Source organism: Crinia signifera, chromosome 2 (genome assembly GCF_055691185.1).
Source record: "Crinia signifera chromosome 2, ASM5569118v1, whole genome shotgun sequence".
In the NCBI taxonomy this organism is placed as follows: Eukaryota; Metazoa; Chordata; class Amphibia; order Anura; family Myobatrachidae; genus Crinia; species Crinia signifera.
In genome coordinates, this window is record NC_139218.1 from 395957778 (window position 1) to 395977943 (window position 20166).

General features: G+C 50.5%; 2 protein-coding genes across 8 annotated transcripts in view; one reads left to right on the plus strand and one right to left on the minus strand.

Moving 5' to 3' along the window:
- The window catches only part of XRRA1 (X-ray radiation resistance associated 1), an 81199-nt gene extending 74867 nt beyond the window's left edge, over positions 1–6332 (plus strand). For 3 of the 6 annotated variants that reach the window (XM_083170495.1, XM_083170494.1, XM_083170493.1), the window contains exons 16-18: positions 3522–3637; positions 5558–5663; positions 5752–6332. In XM_083170495.1, the coding sequence (XP_083026621.1) occupies positions 3522–3637; positions 5558–5663; positions 5752–5984 (455 nt within the window). In that variant the 3' untranslated portion in view covers positions 5985–6332. Of the gene's footprint in view, positions 1–3360; positions 3442–3521; positions 3638–5557; positions 5664–5751 lie in introns of those variants that run through there. The other 3 variants (XR_014469844.1, XM_083170496.1, XR_014469843.1) reach the window with 2 other exon arrangements.
- Positions 6333–8441: 2109 nt separating this feature from the next.
- On the minus strand, positions 8442–19954 carry RNF169 (ring finger protein 169). 2 transcript variants are annotated; one of them, XM_083170499.1, is made up of 5 exons: positions 19740–19952; positions 13797–13922; positions 13366–13469; positions 12573–12675; positions 8442–12484 (listed from the first exon to the last, which is right to left on the minus strand). In XM_083170499.1, exons 1-5 carry the CDS (start codon positions 19761–19763, stop codon positions 11357–11359), a joined length of 1485 nt encoding a protein of 494 aa, XP_083026625.1. In that variant the 5' UTR covers positions 19764–19952; the 3' UTR covers positions 8442–11356. The 2 variants fall into 2 exon arrangements, with proteins under 2 accessions (XP_083026625.1, XP_083026626.1); XM_083170500.1 differs by lacking the exon at positions 13797–13922 and having other exon boundaries at positions 19740–19954.
- Positions 19955–20166: the final 212 nt, after the last annotated feature.

A 20166-nucleotide genomic window follows, 5' to 3' on the forward strand; every position in this document is an offset into this window, starting at 1 on the left:
TAGGTTTTAGGTTAGGGTAGACAGTGGTTAAGGTATGCTGTGGTTAGGGTAGGCTGTGGTTAGAGTATGCTGTGGTTAGAGTAGGCTGTGGCTAGGATAGGGTGCGGTTAGGGTTAGGCTAGGCTGTGGTTAAGTTTCAGGTGAGGGTAGGCTGTGGTTAGGATTAGGGTATGCTGTGGTTAGGGTTAGAGTAGACTATGGTTAGGGTAGGCTGTGGTTACGGTTGGTATAGCCTGTGGTTAGGTTTCAGGTGATGGTAGGCTGTGGTTAGGGTTTGGGTAGGCTGAGGATAGGTTTCAGGTGAGGGTAGGCTGTGGTTAGGGGTAGGCTGTGGTTAGGGTTAGGCTAGGCTGTGGTTAAGTTTCAGGTGAGGGTAGGTTGTGGTTAGGGTATGCTGTGGTTAGGGTTGGGATAGCCTGTGGTTAGGTTTCAGGTGAGGGTAGTCTGTGGTTAGCGTAGGCTGAGGATAGGTTTCAGGTGAGGGAAGGCTGTGGTTATGGTTGGGATAGCCTGTGGTTAGGTTTCAGGTGAGGGTAGGCTGTGGTTAGGGTATGCTGTGGTTAGGGTTGTGGTTAGGTTTCAGGTGAGGGTAGGCTGTGGTTAGGGTTTGGGTAGACTGAGGATAGGTTTCAGGTGAGGGTAGGCTGTGGTTAGGGTTGAGTAGGCTGAGGATAGGTTTCAGGTGAGGGTAGGCTGTGGTTAGGGTTGGCATAGGCTGAGGATAGGTTTCAGGTTAGGGTTGGGGTAGACCAGGGGTGGGGAACCTTTTTTCTACCGAGGGCCATTTGGAAAATTTTAAAACCCTTCGGGGGCCATATAAAAATTATCAATTATCGGCATATACGCGTGGGCATTATACACAGGGCAGCGGCATATACATGTGGGCATTATACACAGGGCAGCGGCATATACATGTGGGCATTATACACAGGGCAGCGGCATATACATGTGGGCATTATAAACACTGGCAGCGGCATATACATGTGGGCATTATACACACTGGCAGCGGCATATACATGTGGGCATTATACACACTGGCAGCGGCATATACATGTGGGCATTATACACAGGGCACCGGCATATACATGTGGGCATAATACACAAGGGCAGCGGCATATACATGTGGGCATAATACACAAGGGCAGCGGCATATACATGTGGGCATTATACACACTGGCAGCGGAATATACATGTGGGCATTATACACAGGGCACCGGCATATACATGTGGGCATAATACACAAGGGCAGCGGCATATACATGTGGGCATTATACACAGGGCACCGGCATATACATGTGGGCATTATACACAGGGCACCGGCATATACATGTGGGCATAATACACAAGGGCAGCGGCATATACATGTGGGCATTATACACACTGGCAGCGGAATATACATGTGGGCATTATACACAGGGCACCGGCATATACATGTGGGCATTATACACACTGGCAGCGGCATATACATGTGGGCATTATACACACTGGCAGCGGCATATACATGTGGGCATTATACACAGGGCACCGGCATATACATGTGGGCATAATACACAAGGGCAGCGGCATATACATGTGGGCATTATACACACGGACAGCGGCATATACTTGTGGGCATTATACACACGGGCAGCGACATAAAAAGTGACAGTGTGGAGGAAGGGGGGCTGTCACCCCCAAACAGGTTAATGTGATTATGTCTGATTATGAGAATCAGACATAATCACATTAACCTGTTTGGGGGTGAATCCAGGGGTAAATGACAACCCCTGGATGTGTCAGTCACTGCCTGGGAAGGGAGGGTGATTATCGCCCTATATTACAGCCGCCCGCCCGCCAATACTACAGAAGTATCATCCGCCCGCCGGCTGCCTACATTTCATACCAGCCGCCCGCCCGCTGTATCAGCCGCCCGCCTATATTAACAGCCGCCCGCCGTCCTATATTACATACCAGGCGCCGGGGATGGCTGCTGCTGCTGCTGCCGCCGGGGAGATGTGTAGAAGACGCGCCCTCCAATCACAGTGGCTGTGGAGGGGATGCGCCGGCAGTGATTGGCGGGCGCGTCTTCTGCACATCTCCTCGGCGGCAGCAGCAGCCATCCCCGGCGGCTGGTATGAAATGTAGGCAGCCGGCGGGCGGATGATACTTCTGTAGTATTGGCGGGCGGGCGGCTGTAATATAGGCAGGCGGGCGGGCCGGACAAACTGGGTGCGGGGGCCGTATCCGGCCCGCGGGCCGGAGGTTCCCCACCCCTGGGGTAGACAGTGGTTAAGGTATGCTGTGGTTAGGGTAGGCTGTGGCTAGGATAGGGTGCGGTTAGGGTTAGGCTAGGCTGTTAAGTTTCAGGTGAGGGTAGGCTGTGGTTAGGGTATGCTGTGGTTAGGGTTGGGATAGCCTGTGGTTAGGTTTCAGGTGAGGGTAGTCTGTGGTTAGCGTAGGCTGAGGATAGGTTTCAGGTGAGGGAAGGCTGTGGTTATGGTTGGGATAGCCTGTGGTTAGGTTTCAGATGAGGGTAGGCTGTGGTTAGGGTATGCTGTGGTTAGGGTTGTGGTTAGGTTTCAGGTGAGGGTAGGCTGTGGTTAGGGTTTGGGTAGACTGAGGATAGGTTTCAGGTGAGGGTAGGCTGTGGTTAGGGTTGAGTAGGCTGAGGATAGGTTTCAGGTGAGGGTAGGCTGTGGTTAGGGTTGGCATAGGCTGAGGATAGGTTTCAGGTTAGGGTAGACAGTGGTTAAGGTATGCTGTGGTTAGGGTAGGCTGTGGCTAGGATAGGGTGCGGTTAGGGTTAGGCTAGGCTGTTAAGTTTCAGGTGAGGGTAGGCTGTGGTTAGGATTAGGGTATGCTGTGGATAGGGTTAGAGTAAACTATGGTTAGGGTAGGCTGTGGTTACGGTTGGTATAGCCTGTGGTTAGGTTTCAGGTGAGGGTAGGCTGTGGTTAGGGTTGGGGTAGGCTGTGGTTAGGGTTGGCATAGGCTGCAGATAGGGTTTGGGTAGGCTGAGGATAGGTTTCAGGTTAGGGTTAGGGTTGGGGTGGGTTGTGGTTAGGGATAGGTGAAGGTAGACTGTGGTTGGGGTGGGCTGAGGTTAGGGATAGGTGAAGGTAGACTGTGGTTGGGGTGGGCTGAGGTTAGGGATAGGTGAGAATAGGCTATGGTTAGTGAAGGCTAAGGATAGGTTTCAGGTTGGGGTAGGTGGATAGTATTATGGTTATGTCGTATGATCTTAGCGTGGTCATGTATCATGTAGACATCATGATTGTGTAACCTGTTACCACAGCCATTAGTTTAGCATTCAATGTGATCCTCACGTTATGTGTGTCACATACATGTGTAGCTTGTATATCACACGTTGCTATTGTACAGGTGCAAGTGATCAGGATTGAGGTCATCAGCATCCATATTCCCAGCGGCCAGACAGAGTGACCATAGCCGGCAGCCGGACAGGTGTATGTTATAATGTCCCGGAGATCTGTTCTAGTCCTAATACACATGATAATAAGACCCAAATCCTATGTACGCTGCAGGTATACAGAACAACGTGCGGGCACTGGAGTACGCACTGTCACACCTGCTTGTGTACAGGGACTATAAGCCACGACTGGACAGCGTCCAGAAGCCGCATGTCCCACAGAGGAGCAAGGTAAGTGCGCATGTCTGCATGTGACATGGTGTGAGGAGGGGAATGGGGGCAACAGGAAGCCACAGACTGAGAGTTATATAGTGGGAGGAGCAGGGTCCCCAGCAGCACAGAGTATATCAGGAGATGAGTGATGTGTCAGTGAGGACAGGGCTGCATGTGACAGGGGCAGTGACATGATGTGAGGAGGGGAATGGTGGCAGCAGGAAGCCACAGACTGAGAGTTATATAGTGGGAGGAGCAGGGTCCCCAGCAGCACAGAGTATATCAGGAGATGAGGGATGTGTCAGTGAGGACAGGGCTGCATGTGACAGGGGCAGTGACATGATGTGAGGAGGGGAATGGAGGCAGCAGGAAGCCACAGACTGAGAGTTGTATAGTGGGAGGAGCAAGGTCCCCAGCAGCACAGAGTATATCAGGAGATGAGTGATGTGTCAGTGAGGACAGGGCTGCATGTGACAGGGGCAGTGACATGATGTGAGGAGGGGATGGAGGCAGCAGGAAGCCACAGACTGAGAGTTATACAATGGGAAGAGCAAGGTCCCCAGCAGCACAGAGCATATCAGGAGATGAGTGATACAGATGGGGTAGTTCCCATCCTTGCTGGCGGGTCGCCAGGACGTCCCCTCTGGCGACCCGCCAGCAGCCTCGCCAGCGAATATACTGAGACGCGCGTGCGTCTCACGCGCACGCGCGTCTCAGTCGCCGGCGCGACGGAAACCCTGTCCGTCTCCGCCTCAGGGAGACGGACAGGGTTAGGGGGGGGTGCAGGCAGGCGGCGGGGACCCCGGGTTACCGCCGGCAAGCCGGCGGGGACACGGGGGAACGGATGGAAGCGCCATCGGAAGGGGACGCGCGCGTCCCCTTCTCGCCATCGCCATGGCGGGGGATGGCGGCTGGCGACGCCAGCGCCATCCCCTGCCAGGATGAGACCTACCCCATCTGTATATCAGTGAGGACAGTGCTGCATGTGACAGGGGCAGTGACATGATGTGAGGAGGGGAATGGGGGCAGCAGGAAGCCACAGACTGAGAGTTATGTAGTGGGAGGGGCAGGGTCCCCAGCAGCTAGGGTGACCAACTCATCCCTTTAATCCGGGACACATTAATTACACAGGTTCTGTGGCAGTTTAAAACCAGGTGAAATGGAGTCTTGAGGTGTGGCAGTTTAAAACCAGGTGAAAGCCAGCCACAGAACCTGTGTAATTAATGTGTCCCGGATTAAAGGGATGAGTTGGTCACCCTACCAGCAGCACAGAGTATATCAGGAGATGAGTGATATAACAGTGAGGACCGGGCTGCATGTGACAGGGGCAGTGACATGATGTGAGGAGGGGAATGGAGGCAGCAGTAAGCCACAGACTGAGAGTTATATAGTGGGAGGAGCAGGTTCCCCAGCAGCACAGTGATATTATGTAAGGCTGCCGTGACTAAATATTATGTTATTAACCCTTTGATTGCCAACATCTGTGAGAGATGTGCAAAATATCCACTAAAAATGCCAGTGCCACTCATATTTGTTATATAAATTCAAATAAAAAATGTGCAAAAAAAGATTATATTTCCTATATAAAGATAACATTACAGGTCATTATGATAAATACAAATGTTTGCTTGTCTATTTTCACACCTAATTTGACAAATTCCCTTGGCACTCAAAGGGTTAAACACAATTTTAATGACAAGTTCCTTAGCACTGAAGGGAGTAACCACAGTAATACAGATTTCTCCCAGTTCCCTGACAACCTCATGATACATCTGAACAGCCCTAATCCCTTGTATACTGTATTTGCTGACTGTCAGAGAGAGGAGGAGCTGACAACTGCGTCATGGAGACGGTTGTCAGCGAAAGCCTGGAACATTAGAATTGGAATAAGTACAGTAAGTACTTTTAGTAAAATATTTTGTTTTGGAATATTCTCAGTTTGGAAGAGAAATTTGCCAGATACCTGAGAAGAAGAAGAAGGAGGTTTTATCGGAAATTGTGACAGAGATGAGAGAGCGGAGCCATGTGCTGGAGGTCAGCCTGGGTAAGTGATGATGAGGATTGTAGTCATGTATTGATCAGTTATTGGGGGTCTATGACCTGATCAGTTATTGGGGTTTCCCTGTGTACAGAGTCTGCTCTGCGGAAGGAGAAGTCCAGCAAAGATCGGAAAGAAGCAAAACTGCTGCTGAAAGAATTGCACAAGAAGTACAAATATTTCCACGCAGAGGCTGTGAAACGCGCGTCGGCGCTGGAGACCAGCCTGCGGCTGAGCGCGCAGGAGCTTCTAGAGGCTCAAAATAATCTGGGGCGCACCCAGAGCAGCAGGATGACCCGGAGAATCCTCACGGGGCAGACGTATTAAGCCTGGTGAAGTGATAAAGAGGCTGGTGTTAGCACTTCAGCCAATCCGCTCCTGACGATCAAGTTACAGTCTGGGAGCTGATTTGCTGCTGCGTTATCACCGACCACTCCCTCGCTGCCCAGCTGTTCCTTCTGGGTTTCAGGACAGTTACGGTCTCTTTTTCAAGGGTGATGCGTGGAAACATCCGGGAGCGCTATGGCGTACTCACCTCGTGGTTTACATTCCCCAAATAGAACTGTTAGGTTGAGTTTTGTCCTTTTTTGCTCACTGCTGCTACTATAATTAGAATGGTGCTATTCCATTCATTGTTAGGTGAAATGAATAAACTCTCAGAAGTTTCCTGATTACTATGGTGAATTCTATAATTACGTGTCCACATCTATTGTAGTACAGCCTCACAAGGCAAAGCGCGGCGAGGGCACGTGGAAGGAATTGTGAGCAATGCCACGTTGTCCATACACATATATACATATTTCGTCACTCTCGGTGCCCGAACAGTGGTATGGAAGCCGTTATAGTCCATGAAGGTGGAGGACATCCGGCAGATGGGCACTTAGGTTCCGCTTCCTTATCCTTAAACAAATACTTTGGGGATCTGGATCCGCTGTTAGATTAATAATTACTGTGTTCCGTCTACTGGTCCCAGTTCAAGTCGTCATTAGCAAACCTGGATAGCTTCAGAGAGTCCTTGCTGTACGTATTGGTGATAATAGTCACTGTCCGATCAGCCAGGAGAACCTGATCTGTGTGATCCTTGTGGAAACACCAAGGACATACACAAAACAATGCAAATAATAAACCATTACTGTTATAATAAGCGATACAACAGCAGCAGAAGCCACGCGTACACTTCTATGAGCACAGTGGAAGCGGCGACACGAGAACGCCATTCTGGAAATGGGGGGGGGGTGTGTGTGGAAAAGGGCGACACTGCACAATCATTTGGTTCTAGATCTCTCTTCAGCCTCCAAAAACATGTCTTCTAGTTCTAGTTGGAGATTTATAGTCCAGTCTGTTTTAGAAAATGTTCTAGTCATCCAAAGGGTATGGGTCATTAGTGTCTAGGTCAACCGCTATTGGTCGACAGTCAAAAGTGTCAACATGGTCAATAGACTGACATGAGTTTTTTACAGGTTTATTAGTGTTTAGGTTGACACCGTAAAAGTCTACAGCTGTGCTCGCCATACTCAGGGGACAGTGGCTCGCTGCGCTCGGCACACTTTTATATTCTCCCTCTATGCCCACTGGGATGGAACGTAAAAAAATCAATAAAAAAAAAAAAAAAAATCATGTAAAAAACTCAGGTCAACCTTTTTCCATGTCAACTTTTTCAACTGTTGACACGGTGGACCTAATGAGTGCATAGCATCCACATCTGGTCTTGTACTGCAAAGCTGGATACACCGTGTCCCATCCTCTCCCAATCCAACTCCCAACCAGACCATTGACACAACGCTGAGGATCTGCTTTGCCAATGCACTGATCTCTGCGCACACACCTGTCCAATTTGCTGAAGACCTCCGTACACACTTCTATATTGGGCAGGTGCTTGGGGAATGGGACTCCGGATTTTACAGGTTCAAAAACCCTTTGTGCCAACCAAGAGTTTTGGCATGGCCAAATAACAAAACTGTAGTATGGCATGCTGGGATATGTAGTTCAACAGCTGGAGTTTCCCTTATCCCTGCTTTATACCAAATGTCTGAGCAACTGCTAAGCCCTACCATATGAGTTGCGACCAATCATTGATTGGATGGAAATGCTAAAATCACCCAGCATGTGCAGTGGATCAGATCCTTGTTCAGCCACACTGGCAGTGTATGCGCTGCTGAGGCTGAACACCTGATACTTTTCCTCTCGCTCCATAGACATCATGTGGTCATTTACTGTGACCTATGTCAGTGTGCGGCCATCGTGTGTGCTGGGTGTCCGATAGAATGTCTGTTGGCCTAGAAGACTATGCCCAGTATGAGGCTGCCAGTGGTTATACCCGAGGTCCAGATAGATTATTCACCCCATTAGGGTAAGCATGACCAAAAACAAGATTGTGGTACAGTGTAAAGAAGTTCCTAACAATAGACATTGCAGCAGCCCTGGACAAGGCTCAGCTGTATACTGGGGCCACCTGCTGTTTAATCTGTTATAATACACAACTGCATGAATGCCTAGGGATGTTTTCAGCCTCACCCTGTCCTGGGGACTAGCTCCACCCCCTCATGAGAGCTAGCTCCACCCATATAGTGACATAAAAGGCACCGGTGGATCTGACTGTGTAGGCGGCGCACGCTGTATCAATACCATGAATGACGTCCTTGCTGATGCACGGGGTTACAGATTACGCCATTGTAAGATCTGCTGTTTAAACGTGATTGGACGGTTTACCACAATATATTATGCAGGGCCTATTACATCTCTTTGGACAACCTCAGCTGCCAATCAGGACACACATATCAGAGGTACAGAACCAATCCAGAAGAGTTTATTTACATCGGGTAAATGCACATTCCGAGTCCCTCTCATGTCACCCACACCCTCTGTACAAGTTAAGGCAATGAAGCTCCACTGTATAACCCCAACTAAAATATGATCAATACTTAATTCGGCAATATGGGAACCATGTTCCGATTAATCGGCTGCAGACAGGAGGCGGTCAGTTACCGGCTTACATACATACAGTACGGTCACTGTACAGTGACCGCCCAACCTTCCGTCATCAGACATATTCCATGAATGGTGCTAGAGTTATATAACGTTTGCACCATTAGCATAGAGCACTGTAGATATTAGTTATACAATGATATACGGTATTTCACAACATTAGGATCCAACAGCTTAAGGCTTTCTGAAGCCCACAGGGTGACATCAGCCATCTGCGCTAAGCAGTGCCCTTGTGACCCGGTTGTACGGTGACTGTCAACCGCTTGCGCCAGGAGTGTGTGTATTGTGGGGGGTGCGAGCTTAGGAACCGTCTAATAGACCAACTGATATTTAAATCGTTTTACATAGTAAAATATTTATTTTTTCGTTCTGATATAACTGTCATTACTTATGGTTGAATGGAGCACACACAGTATGGGGCATGTAACGGTGCTGGTGAAAGGTTGGGGAGTACGGGCTGGTATACGCTGCGGCAGGTACATTCGCTGTCTGGGCAGGATGTGGAAATGTCTCAGCTGAATTCACTTCATTTGCGATAATCAAAACATTAAGGACCTTATTCTGATTGACTCGCAAGGATGTGAAATTTGCAGCCTTGCGAGTCCATCAGATACTGCCCGCTCAACACAGTGCCGGCAGTGATGTCAGCTACCCGACCCCGCATGTCCGTCACGGCCTCATTAGCCTGAGAACACCCAGCATTCTCGTGGGAACACACATGAAACGCTGGGCGTTCCCATATGCTGACTGATTATACCACAGGTTCTCAAACTCGGTCGCCAGGAACCCACACAGTGCAGGTTTCCCAGGTCTCCTCACAGAATCACAAGTGAAATAATTAGCTCCACCTGTGGACCTTTTAAATTCTGTGACCTGGAAAACGTGCGCTGTGTGGGGTCCTGAGGACCGAGTTTGACAACCACTGGATGATACAATCTGTGTGCAAGCAGGGCTATCCTTAAAATATGGACTATTGGGTGTTGGAGGGACAATTCTGGGAACCAGTGCATTATAATCAGTGTTATTAATATTACAATACCTATGAGGAGGAAGAGGCCGTATAAACCCAGATTTGGGGATTTGCCATTAAGAACGTCTGTATTTTGAGTTGCGTACAAGTTCTAGCGAACAGGTTCTCAAAGTCGGTCCTCAGGACCCCTCACTGTGCATGTTTTACAGGTCTCCTCATAGAATCAAGTGAAATAATTAGCTCCACCTGGGGATATTTTAAAATGTGTTGGTCAGTAATGATTTCCGGGTGACCTGGACCTGGAAAATGTGAACGGTGTGGGGTCCTGAGGACCGAGTTTGAGAACCACTGCTCTAATGTATACAGAATATGTCCATCTCTGAGACTTTTACCAGGTCTCCGAGAAGCCACCTTAATGTGGATCTTAGATGCTTATAAAAGTCAAACTGATGCATTTCTAAAGTTGCCCATACACGTTACAATTATTGTATACAATATTACATCTCATTGCAAAACAGAGATGTGATATTGTATAAAATAATTGTAGCGTGTATGGGCACCTTTACGCATCTATAGGACGCAGATCAGCACGCACTCGCAGTGAGTACAATACACTCTAATGGGCCAGTATTTTCTCCTGTGTTAGATCTTACCCCAAACTGTATTTTTATATCATGCTAATGGCTTCAATTAGACAGAGAGCCTGTAACTGACACCTCGTCAGCAAATTACGAGCACCCGATCTTTGGCGTTTATGGAGGGCCGCTGGGGGTGTGAAAGAGGGCCAGGGGGGTGGACAAGTGGAGACTGGAGACACATATAGGATATTATTTAAATGTTTGAACATGTTTTTTAATGAAAGCAGATAAGGCAAATTAATATTATTTGTCGTCTAGGAGATGGCATTAGATGGTCATCTTCCTACCGCATTTATCAAGGTGCGGAATAATGCTCTGAATCTGGAAATACTAATGGCACACAGCAGAATTACTGAGGTATTTGATATACATTCACAGAATAAAGAATAGAATCCTCCAAGATGCTTTATATGAGAGACAAGAGGTATCTTCTATAGTTGGGCCCCGCAGATGGGGGGGCTTAGGCTGAGCGGACCTCCCATCTGAGGACAAACACTGCAGTCAGATAACGGAAACCAATCTCCAACACTCAACTGAGGAACGGGGGGGGGGACCTCTGTATTTGCATATTGATATTTAACAAATTTAGAGTTTCGTATTATGGCAACATGTATTTAAGGTTCAGCAGCTGTTTAAGAGACCGCAATGTGTCCTGTACTGAAAGCATGAACAGTAGAGCGAAGCTATATCCTACAATCATATACACCTGACAGACCAACCTGGCAGCGTCATTAGAGGAAGGTATTCCCTACAGCAAAGAGGACTATAGTAGAAACGCGTTTCACCAAGTGATTCGCACAAACACTGCATAGTAATGTAAAGCCCTTGTGAAGTGAGACAGGACCAAGATGCATCAGGAAAGACAGCGGCTGTCAGATATAATGTAAGCAAATGTCAGGGCAATAGGCCTTGGTACTGAGCAATAAGATACATGATTACTAACTGTAGGGCTCAGGTAGTCTCGTTTTTGGAAGAGCCATCTGGTTTTATACGTTACACCAAGTCATTACCATCTATTTTCATTGTCCAAAATAAAGATGAAAGAAAAAAAAAATTATCTGATCATAGACATTTTGGATATTTTTCAGTCTAGAAAAGACAAAACACTAGTTTGCGCCAGCTGCGTTTTTGGAACGCAAGTGGTATTCGTCTCTCCCCTCCTTACAGCGTTTGACCATGCGGCTCTCCTTGTCGTACATCTGCTGAAGTTTTAAAGCAAGTTTTTGATCTTCCTCCTCCTGGTGAAGCTTCTTTTCCGCCTCCCGCCAAAGCCTCTCGAAGCCGCCCTGGCCGCAGCTGCCCTTCACCGTGACCCGCAGCCGCTTGAAGGAGCCATTCTGTTCTAAGTGCTTGGTTTTACAGCGTCTCTTTTGCCCTCTGCGCTGCGGGAAGGCCGGGCTGATTTTTTCGGCAGAGCCGTTCTGCAGGCTGACGGGCTGCATCTTCTTTTTGTGCCCGCGCTTCAAAGCCGGCTTAATGGGTTTTGCTACCAAGCACGTGCATTGAGCGATTGTCTTTTTGCTGGATGTTAGCCGCGATGCCAACCTGGTCTTGGCTCCAGCATGCGCGTTGGCACTGGCATCATGAAAGTTCATTGCAATTGGCTCATGGTGCGGACCTTTGCCCTGGAAACAATCACTGCAGGGGCGGGGCTGACCCCTTGGGTCACGAGGTATGCGCACGGCTTCCTCCTTACTGGAGGAAGGCAACAGCTCAACATCTCCAATAACATTTAGGCCACTGAACTTGGTCTGGCGGACAGTCACCTCATCGCTGGCGGGGACTTTATTTTTTACCGGCACGCTATCATCAGCCGACACAGTCAGAGTGCCTTTGGATAAAGTCCTCTTCATTTGACGGTCCCGGAAGACCTGCTCCCATTTTTTCAGAATGACGGGGCTGGCCTCGTAGCTGGTGGGCTTCTGCAGGTTCCGCCGCAGGTTCCTGGGAGTGGATTTGATGATGACGGGACTTTGGACTCGACCATCTGGGAGTCTTTTAGGAGGGGTGCAAGGGGAGCAGACGATTGGCTTGAAGTGATTAAGCTCCTCCGAGATGCTGTCGTTGCTCTCGGGACTGACCGATCTCTCCGGCTTATGCAGCGGCGTGAACGAGTTGAGGGAGTTGATCGGGAGACATTTCTCAGATGTAAGGACGGGAGCAGAGAAGGAGCGGTTGTTCTCTGTAGATAGCAGGATGCCAAGGAAGCCAGCTGAGCTGCAACTAAAGGGAGCCTGTGGGGGGGGACAAAGGTATTATATTATTATATTCGACACTCTGGGGTGCAATTTGTACATAGGGTGCAACTTCATGTGCTTTCACCTTGGCTTTTTGAAGCTGCGAGGATCTCCGTCGCCCCAGTGGTAAGCCTTCGCTGATTGTCTCGCTGCAGCTCTGACTGCGCTCCAACTTGGACTGAAGGCTCCTAAGGACCGAGAAGAGAGGGGCATCTGAGAACACACGTAGTACAGCAAGACATATGGCTGGGGCGATGCCCGGCAACAGAGGACATAGCGACGGGCAATAAAATGTGAATTCTGTATATGATGGTTTCCCCTATGTACTAACATTGTGAATAGCATTTACCATGCCTTTTGTTACCCTTTAGAATCTGGGCGGCCTCGCCCTGTGCTTCCATGGGTACGCAACTGCGGGCAATCCCCTCCGCATTGCCCTATTTATACTTATCTGGTTCTCTACAGATTCTGTCAGCGCAGAGGAAGCCCGGTGTGCACAGTGTAAAAGCTTCCCCAATGATACGCCTTCCTTCTCTCACATACAGTGTTCCCGCTAGGCTGTTTTAGCGGGTGTGGTATATTTCACCGACAGTCATTACTCAGACGTCGGAATCCCGACTGCACAGCGGGGGGAGCGCAATGAAGCCCCTTGTGGGCTCGCTGCGCTCGCCACCTATTTTATTCTCCATCTGTGGACCCCCAACGAGGGAGCAGTCGGGATTCCGACGTCGGAGTAATGCCTGTCGGAATCCCGACTGTCACGGAGCTGTCCGGCACCCGTTTTAGCAGCATCCCGCTAAAAGAGCCTGGTGCCTGCCCCGACGGTGTGCACGAGGAAGCCCAGCGCCGCCGTAGAGTTTGCGCGGGGGCCGCATTACCATGTAAAGCAGTTTGTGTTGTTCTTCGAGACGAAAGCCGATCTGTGAAGGGATCTCCTGGTCGCCGGTTCCTCATTCTCAGAGTCCGAGAGGGGTTGCGGGTGCTGGGGAGAAGATGGTGAAGTTAGAGAGCGTTCGGGTGCATACAACAAACCCACACGTCCGACATTAGGCCCCTTATACGCCTACTGTATTACTGAGCTCTGTGCCTCACGGCTAGATGGACATAGAGTCCAGAGTCCGTCATATAGCTGTGTCCTCGTACAATCCTAAAAGAAACGCCTGGCCTCCATTATGAATTGTCCACTTTATCTGCATCTTAGCCGCATACATATTCGCTTACGCAGCCGTTTCCTGGAACCGTAGGACCTTATTCAGGTCCACACGCAGCGCTGCGAAATTCACATTTGTCCAAGTAACAGGTGACTTACCGTGACATGGCACAGCTTTATGGCGGATTTGTCATCCGTGTCCCTGCTCCCCCCCGCCACGTCCTCTACCAGCCGCCTCTGACTCATCTGATCAGGAACTCTCTCCGGCGCCGGATCACCATTTCCCTATAAACGTCAGTGACAGGCGGAACAATGATTCCACGAGGAGAGAAGTGTGATATTTACTATAGTGAGAGGATAACGCAGCCGATATTATCCGTGCAGACGAAGAGCTCACAATTTAAATGCTAGGAACAAGATTTCTCCTACACAATCTGGTACACAGCAGTTATTCTGTGTGAGCCTGTACATCAAAGATATCAGATGATAACAAACTGCCAGCCCCCTACAAGACACGGCCCCTGCCGGCAGCTCCCTACAAGACACAGCCCCTGCCACCAGCCTCCTATAAGACACAGACCCTGCAGCCAGCACCCTACAAGACACGGCCCCTGCCGGCAGCTCCAGCCCACTATAAGACACAGCCCCTGCCGCCAGTCCAAGCCTCCTATAAGACACATCCCCTGCCGCCAGCCCCCTACAAGACACGGCCCCTGCCGGTAGCTCAAGCCCACTATAAGACACAGCCCCTGTTGCCAGCCCCCCTACAAGACACAGCCCCTGCCACCAGTCCAAGCCTCCTAAAAAAGACACATCCCCTGCCGCCAGCCCCCTACAAGACACGGCCCCTGCCGGTAGCTCCAGCCCACTATAAGACACAGCCCCTGCCGCCAGCCCCATACAAGACACGGCCCCTGCCAGCAGTCCAGCCCACTATAAAACACAGCCCCTGCCGCCAGCCCCCTACAAGACACGGCACCTGCCAGGAACTCCAGCCCACTATAAAGGCACAGCCCCTGCTGCCAGCCCCCTACAAGACACGACCCCTGCCACCAGTCCAAGCCTCCTATAAGAAACAGCCCCTGCCACCAGCCCACTACAAGAAACGGCCCCTGCCGACAGCCCCCTACAAGACATGTACCCTTTCGGCAGCCTCAGTCCACTATAGGGCACAGCCCCTTCCGCCAGCCCCCTACAAGACACAGCCCATGCCACCAGTCCAAGCCTCCTATAAGATGCAGCCCCAGCCCCCTACAAGACACAGCCCCTGCCGGCAGCCCCGGCCCCCTACAAGACACAGCCCCTGCCGCCAGCCCCCTACAAGACACAGCCCCTGCCACCAGCCTCCTATGAGACACAGACCCTGTTGCCAGCCCCCTACAAGACACAGCCCCTGCCACCAGTCCAAACCTCCTATAAGACACAGCCCCTGCCACCAGCCCCCTACAAGACACGACCCCTGCCAGGAACTCCAGCCCACTATAAGACACAGCCCCTGCCGGAAGCCCCAGTCTGCTATAAAGCACAGCCCCTGCCGCCAGCCCCCTAAGAGACACAGCCCCTGCTGGAAGCCCCAGCCCGCTATAAGGCACAGCCCCTGCCGCCAGCCCCCTACAAGACACAGACCCTGCCGCCAGCCCCCTAAAAGACACAGCCCCTGCCACCAGCCTCCTATAAGACACAGCACCAGCCACCTATAAGACACAGCATGTGGCAGATAACATGAGTCCTCTATGGTAACATTTGACAGATGGCTATACACATCACCAGAGGCAACGGAAGCAAAATACTGCACAACGTGAGTTTCATAGGTGTAAGTGGGGTCTCTGTCACTTGTCATGTTCCACCTTAGTATTACCACGTAAACCCACTACAGCCGTATGTGAATATTGGTATTTTACAGAATTCACAGTGTACGCACAGAGGATGTTGCTGGGCGCAGAACCGGGAAGACACAGGACCAAAGCACCCTGATCTGTAACCAGCGTCAGTCACTTTGTCCCCAGCAGATGTGTGATGGGAGCTGTGCATATAGAATATGTATCACTACTGGCTTATATGTACATGGTGCTACAAAGGTATACAGAGTGTATACAGTTACAGTGTGATGTAACATTACAGGGTGTCACATGCTACACTGGCAGATCATGTGTGTAATAGGGTGTTGTATTTGGTGTGATGTACTGTTACAGGGTGCCACATGTTACCAAAGCAGATCACATGTGTAATGGGGTGTAACATGGTGTTACAGGGTGTAATGGGGTGTCACAGGGTACCCTGGTGGGTCACGTGTGTAACAGGGGGTAGAATGGGGTGCAACGTGATGCTGCAGTGTGTAATGGGAATGGGGTGTCACGGAGTACACTGGCGGGTCACGTGTGTAAGAGGGTGTAGAATGGGGTGTGATGTGATGTCACAGGGAGTAATGGGGTGTCACAGAGTACCCTAGCAGGTGACGTGTGTAATAGGGTGTAGAATGAGGTGTGATGTGATGTCACAGGGTACCCTGGTGTGTCACATGTGTAATAGAATGTAGAATGGGAGTGATGTGATGTTGGGGTATCACAGGGTACCCTGGTGGGTCAGGTGTGTAATCGGGTGTAGAATGAGGTGTAATGGGGTGTCATGGGGTGTCACAGGGTACCCTCGCGGGTGACGTGTGTAATACCCCTTTTACACCGCCGAAAAATCCGGGTCAGCGGCGGGTCAGACCCGGATCACCGGCGGTGTAAATGGGGTCAACCCGTGTCCATTTACACGGGTCCTCTACCCAGGTCCTGACCTGGGTAGAACACGGTTAGGACCCGTGTAGAGGCCGGTGTAAATGGTCCCGCTGCGGGTTGGGACATACAAGCAGAACGGGCAGTCAGGGGGGCTGCATCCGAGTAGCCGCTGCCCAATCAGGGGGTAGGGGGAGGTACTTGCAGTGACAGATGGAAGTGAAGGCGGGAGGCTCCGTGGTCCATGGTGGAGGCTGGCGGCAGAGCAGGGAGACAGCGCCGAGCAGCCACTGAACACAGCCAGCCAGCTCCAGCCGTACGCTGTGAGTAGGGAGTGGGGCACAGGTAGTTTGCTCCGATCCGCTCGGGAGAGCTGCCCACCCCGCAGTGCTGACAGCCTGACACGCAGCTGAGCCTTAGCGGCGTTTCAGCTTAAGGAGTGGGGGACCTGAAAGAGTTGACCACGCTGCAAAAAGCAGCTGCAAGTTCTTCATGCTCTCTGTGCTGTGCACTTTCCCCACTGGCCAGGCAGTAGGGATGGACATCGATGGTCGATGTTTCGGAAACATCGATGTTTTTCTTTCGATGTTAGTGTTTTTACCATTTAATGGTGACCTTCCGATGTTTGTCACCATCGAATGCTAATCATTCGATGGTGTACCGATGGTGGCTTATTTTTTGTAATTCCCAAAAGCTATGCCTCCCCTGGCTGCTGTGTCTGTGTCAGGGAAACTTCCTAGGTTCGTTGGAGGCTGTCTGACTTTCTCTCTGCTTCCCTCCCTCTCCCTCTCTATGGTTGCTGTAGCTGCTAGGCAACAGGGCCCACTGCTAGTTCTGATTGGCTCTCCCTGACTCAGAGAGCCAATCAGAGCACAAACCTCACCCTGCAGCACCAGTCACTCAAACAGCAGCAAATTTCACAGACACACTGAGCTCTGGAGGATTCAGAGAGGAGGAGACGTCACTGAATGTTATACCAGCTCAGGCAAGCTACAATAATAATAATAGGTACACAATACAACTAGCTACAGATATTTGTGAATGTCAGTCACATACAACACATTAATATACTGCATTAGTATTACCAGGCAGCAACCACTATATGATCATCAGTGAAGTGTTGGTCAGAGATTGTCTGTTTCTGTGAATATAGTGAGATAGTGAGGAACAATATACACAGTCCTGGGGTACCAGTGGAATGAACCAGGATAAAGGTGCCCATACACTGCTGTGACGTCTCACAGCAGTGTACGGACACAGGACAGCCTGCAGGCTGCAGGGACCTTCCCGGCGGCAGGAACGCATGCGATCCGTTGTGATAGATTGCATGCATCCCTGCTTCTCACCCGCCTCACCGCCAGGAGGAACGGGTGGCTGCCTGCCGGTCTGAGCACCTGGTCGGGTCCGATGTGCACGGGACCCAACAGCATGTCAGGGAGAGGCGATTTGGTCCGATTTAAGGGGTCGATTGGTCGCAATTGGCCACAATCGGACCAAATCGCCTCAGTGTAGGGGCACCTTAACTGTTTTTATATATAGTGAACTATTTTTTATATTACGTGACCTTGTCGCTAGCGATTGGTCGCTCAGTGACCGAATTGCTGGTTATCAGTATTTTACTGGGGACCAGTGATTCTAGCAAGTTCCTGCGACCAGCGACCGTCGCTGGGCTGTGGTGGGAGCGCACACACGGCGAAGGTCGCTAGGTATCACCGGCAATATGGTCACTGAGCGACCATATAGCTGACGATGGAAGCTAGAATCGCCTAGTGTGTAGCATTATTAGTGGTGCCCCCACAGATCCTGGCACCCTAGGCAGCTGCCTAATGGTAGAGCCAGCCCTGCTCATTGCAATATTTATCTCACCATATAAATGATGTGATGACCACTATACCATCATCTCCCTTATTTGTGTGTGTGTGTAGTTACACTTGCCTTAATAAATAGACATTTTCCTATCTGGAAAAATAGTGAAACCTAAAACGAGTTAGTTTACAATTTATCTAAGTTTATTACATTTTGATTACTTGCTGTTAAAGTGTTAATAATGTGTACACAATTATTATACTACTTCATCATTGGGCATTGTGTGAATATTATATATGTATATTATACACACAATGTCCAATGATAAAGTAATATGTTGCTCAGAGCCTGGGCCCTGCCACCAAATTTAATTACTACCTTACAAATGGCAATACAGGCTTTTGCGCATGCACTAGTCATATAACTAGTTTTCACCATCGAATACTTTTGATTCGATGGTTAGTTACCATCGCATCGAAAGTTTCAATGGTGGAAGCACTGCCATCATTTGATGGTTGGCTTCCGATGTCCATCCCTACCAGGCAGCGTGTCACTGTAACCTGCATACATAGTGTTCCCACTAAACTATGGGGGAAAACTATTGACACCCCCAGATTTTCAGCAGGCCCCCCCCCCCTTTCCTCTCAGTGTTATCCCTGCAGAATTCACTGTTTTATTACTTGACTTATAGTGGACATTAACCACGTCTTTCTTCAGTATATTACAATTGGTGTATCGGCTTGAAGATGCTCAGCACCCTGGGGGAAGGGGGGGGGGGGGGTAAAATGTACCCTTTGGGGGCCCATTGCCACCCTATTGTAATGGGCATGTAATCTCTTTGGCAACAAGCATGGAATCCCTGGCATCCATAGGGAAAAGCAGGCTGACCCAGGTTCAGTGTAAACAGCGCAGACCTGGGTCGGACCCAGGTCGAAGTGCTGTGTAAATGGGGTATAAAGCAGGGTCAGACCCTGGAAACTCCAGCGTTCAAAGACCAGGGTCCGACCAGGGTTTTTGGTGTAAAAGGGGTATAATAGGGTTTACAATGGGGTGTCACAGGGTACCCTGGTGGGTCACGTGTGTAATAGGGTGTAGAATGGGGTGTCACAGGGTACCCTGGTGGGTCACGTGTAGAATGAGGTGTAATGGGGTGTCACAGGGTACCCTGGTGGGCCACGTGTAGAATGAGGTGTAATGGGGTGTCACAGGGTACCCTGGTGGGCCACGTGTAGAATGAGGTGTAATGGGGTGTCACAGGGTACCCTGGTGGGCCACGTGTAGAATGAGGTGTAATGGGGTGTCACAGGGTACCCTGGTGGGTCACGTGTGTAATAGGGTGTAGAATGAGGTGTAATGGGGTGTCACAGGGTACCCTGGTGGGCCACGTGTAGAATGAGGTGTAATGGGGTGTCACAGGGTACCCTGGCGGGTCACGTGTGTAACAGGGTGTAGAGTGGGGTGTGATATCACAGGGTACCCTGGCGGGTCACGTGTGTAGAATGGGGCGTCAGTGACGTCACAGGGCGTAACAGCGGGTCACGTGTGTAAGGACAGGGCGCAGGGCGTCTCCCAGTACCTGTGCTGCCGCTCTCCGGGACATGCCGTGTGGGAATCACATCCCCGGTCTGGATCCTACCGCCGGATATCCGCCCGGCCACGTATGATGTCATTAATCTTGCTCTCTGATGTCGGAGTGGTCGCGCGTGACGTCGGCGGAGGTAACGGCGGGAGCGTCACGTGACGGGGGCGTTTCCTTCCTGTGCGACGCCCCCCCATTGGACGTGTGACGCGCCCGAGAGAGGGCGCCGGTCACGTGACGCGCTGTGTTTTACATAACGTGCAGTGAGGTGGGCGGAGCCGGGGGTGTGGCTGAGGTGTCACTCATGTATGGGGGGAGGGAGTAGTATACGGGAGCATTACACTATGTGGGGGCATCACCGTATGGCTATGTCTAAATTGTAGTGGGCCTTCTGACGTCACAGGGGAGGAGAGAGGAGGAGCAA

Coding starts and splice junctions, on each gene's coding strand:
- RNF169 (XM_083170499.1), bottom strand. CDS start 19,763: ATGTCCCGGAGAGCGGCAGCACAG. Junction 13,923..19,739: donor CCCGGAGAGCGGCAGCACAG/GTACTGGGAGAC, acceptor TGACGTTTATAG/GGAAATGGTGATCCGGCGCC. Junction 12,676..13,365: donor AACACAAACTGCTTTACATG/GTAATGCGGCCC, acceptor CTCGGTCCTTAG/GAGCCTTCAGTCCAAGTTGG.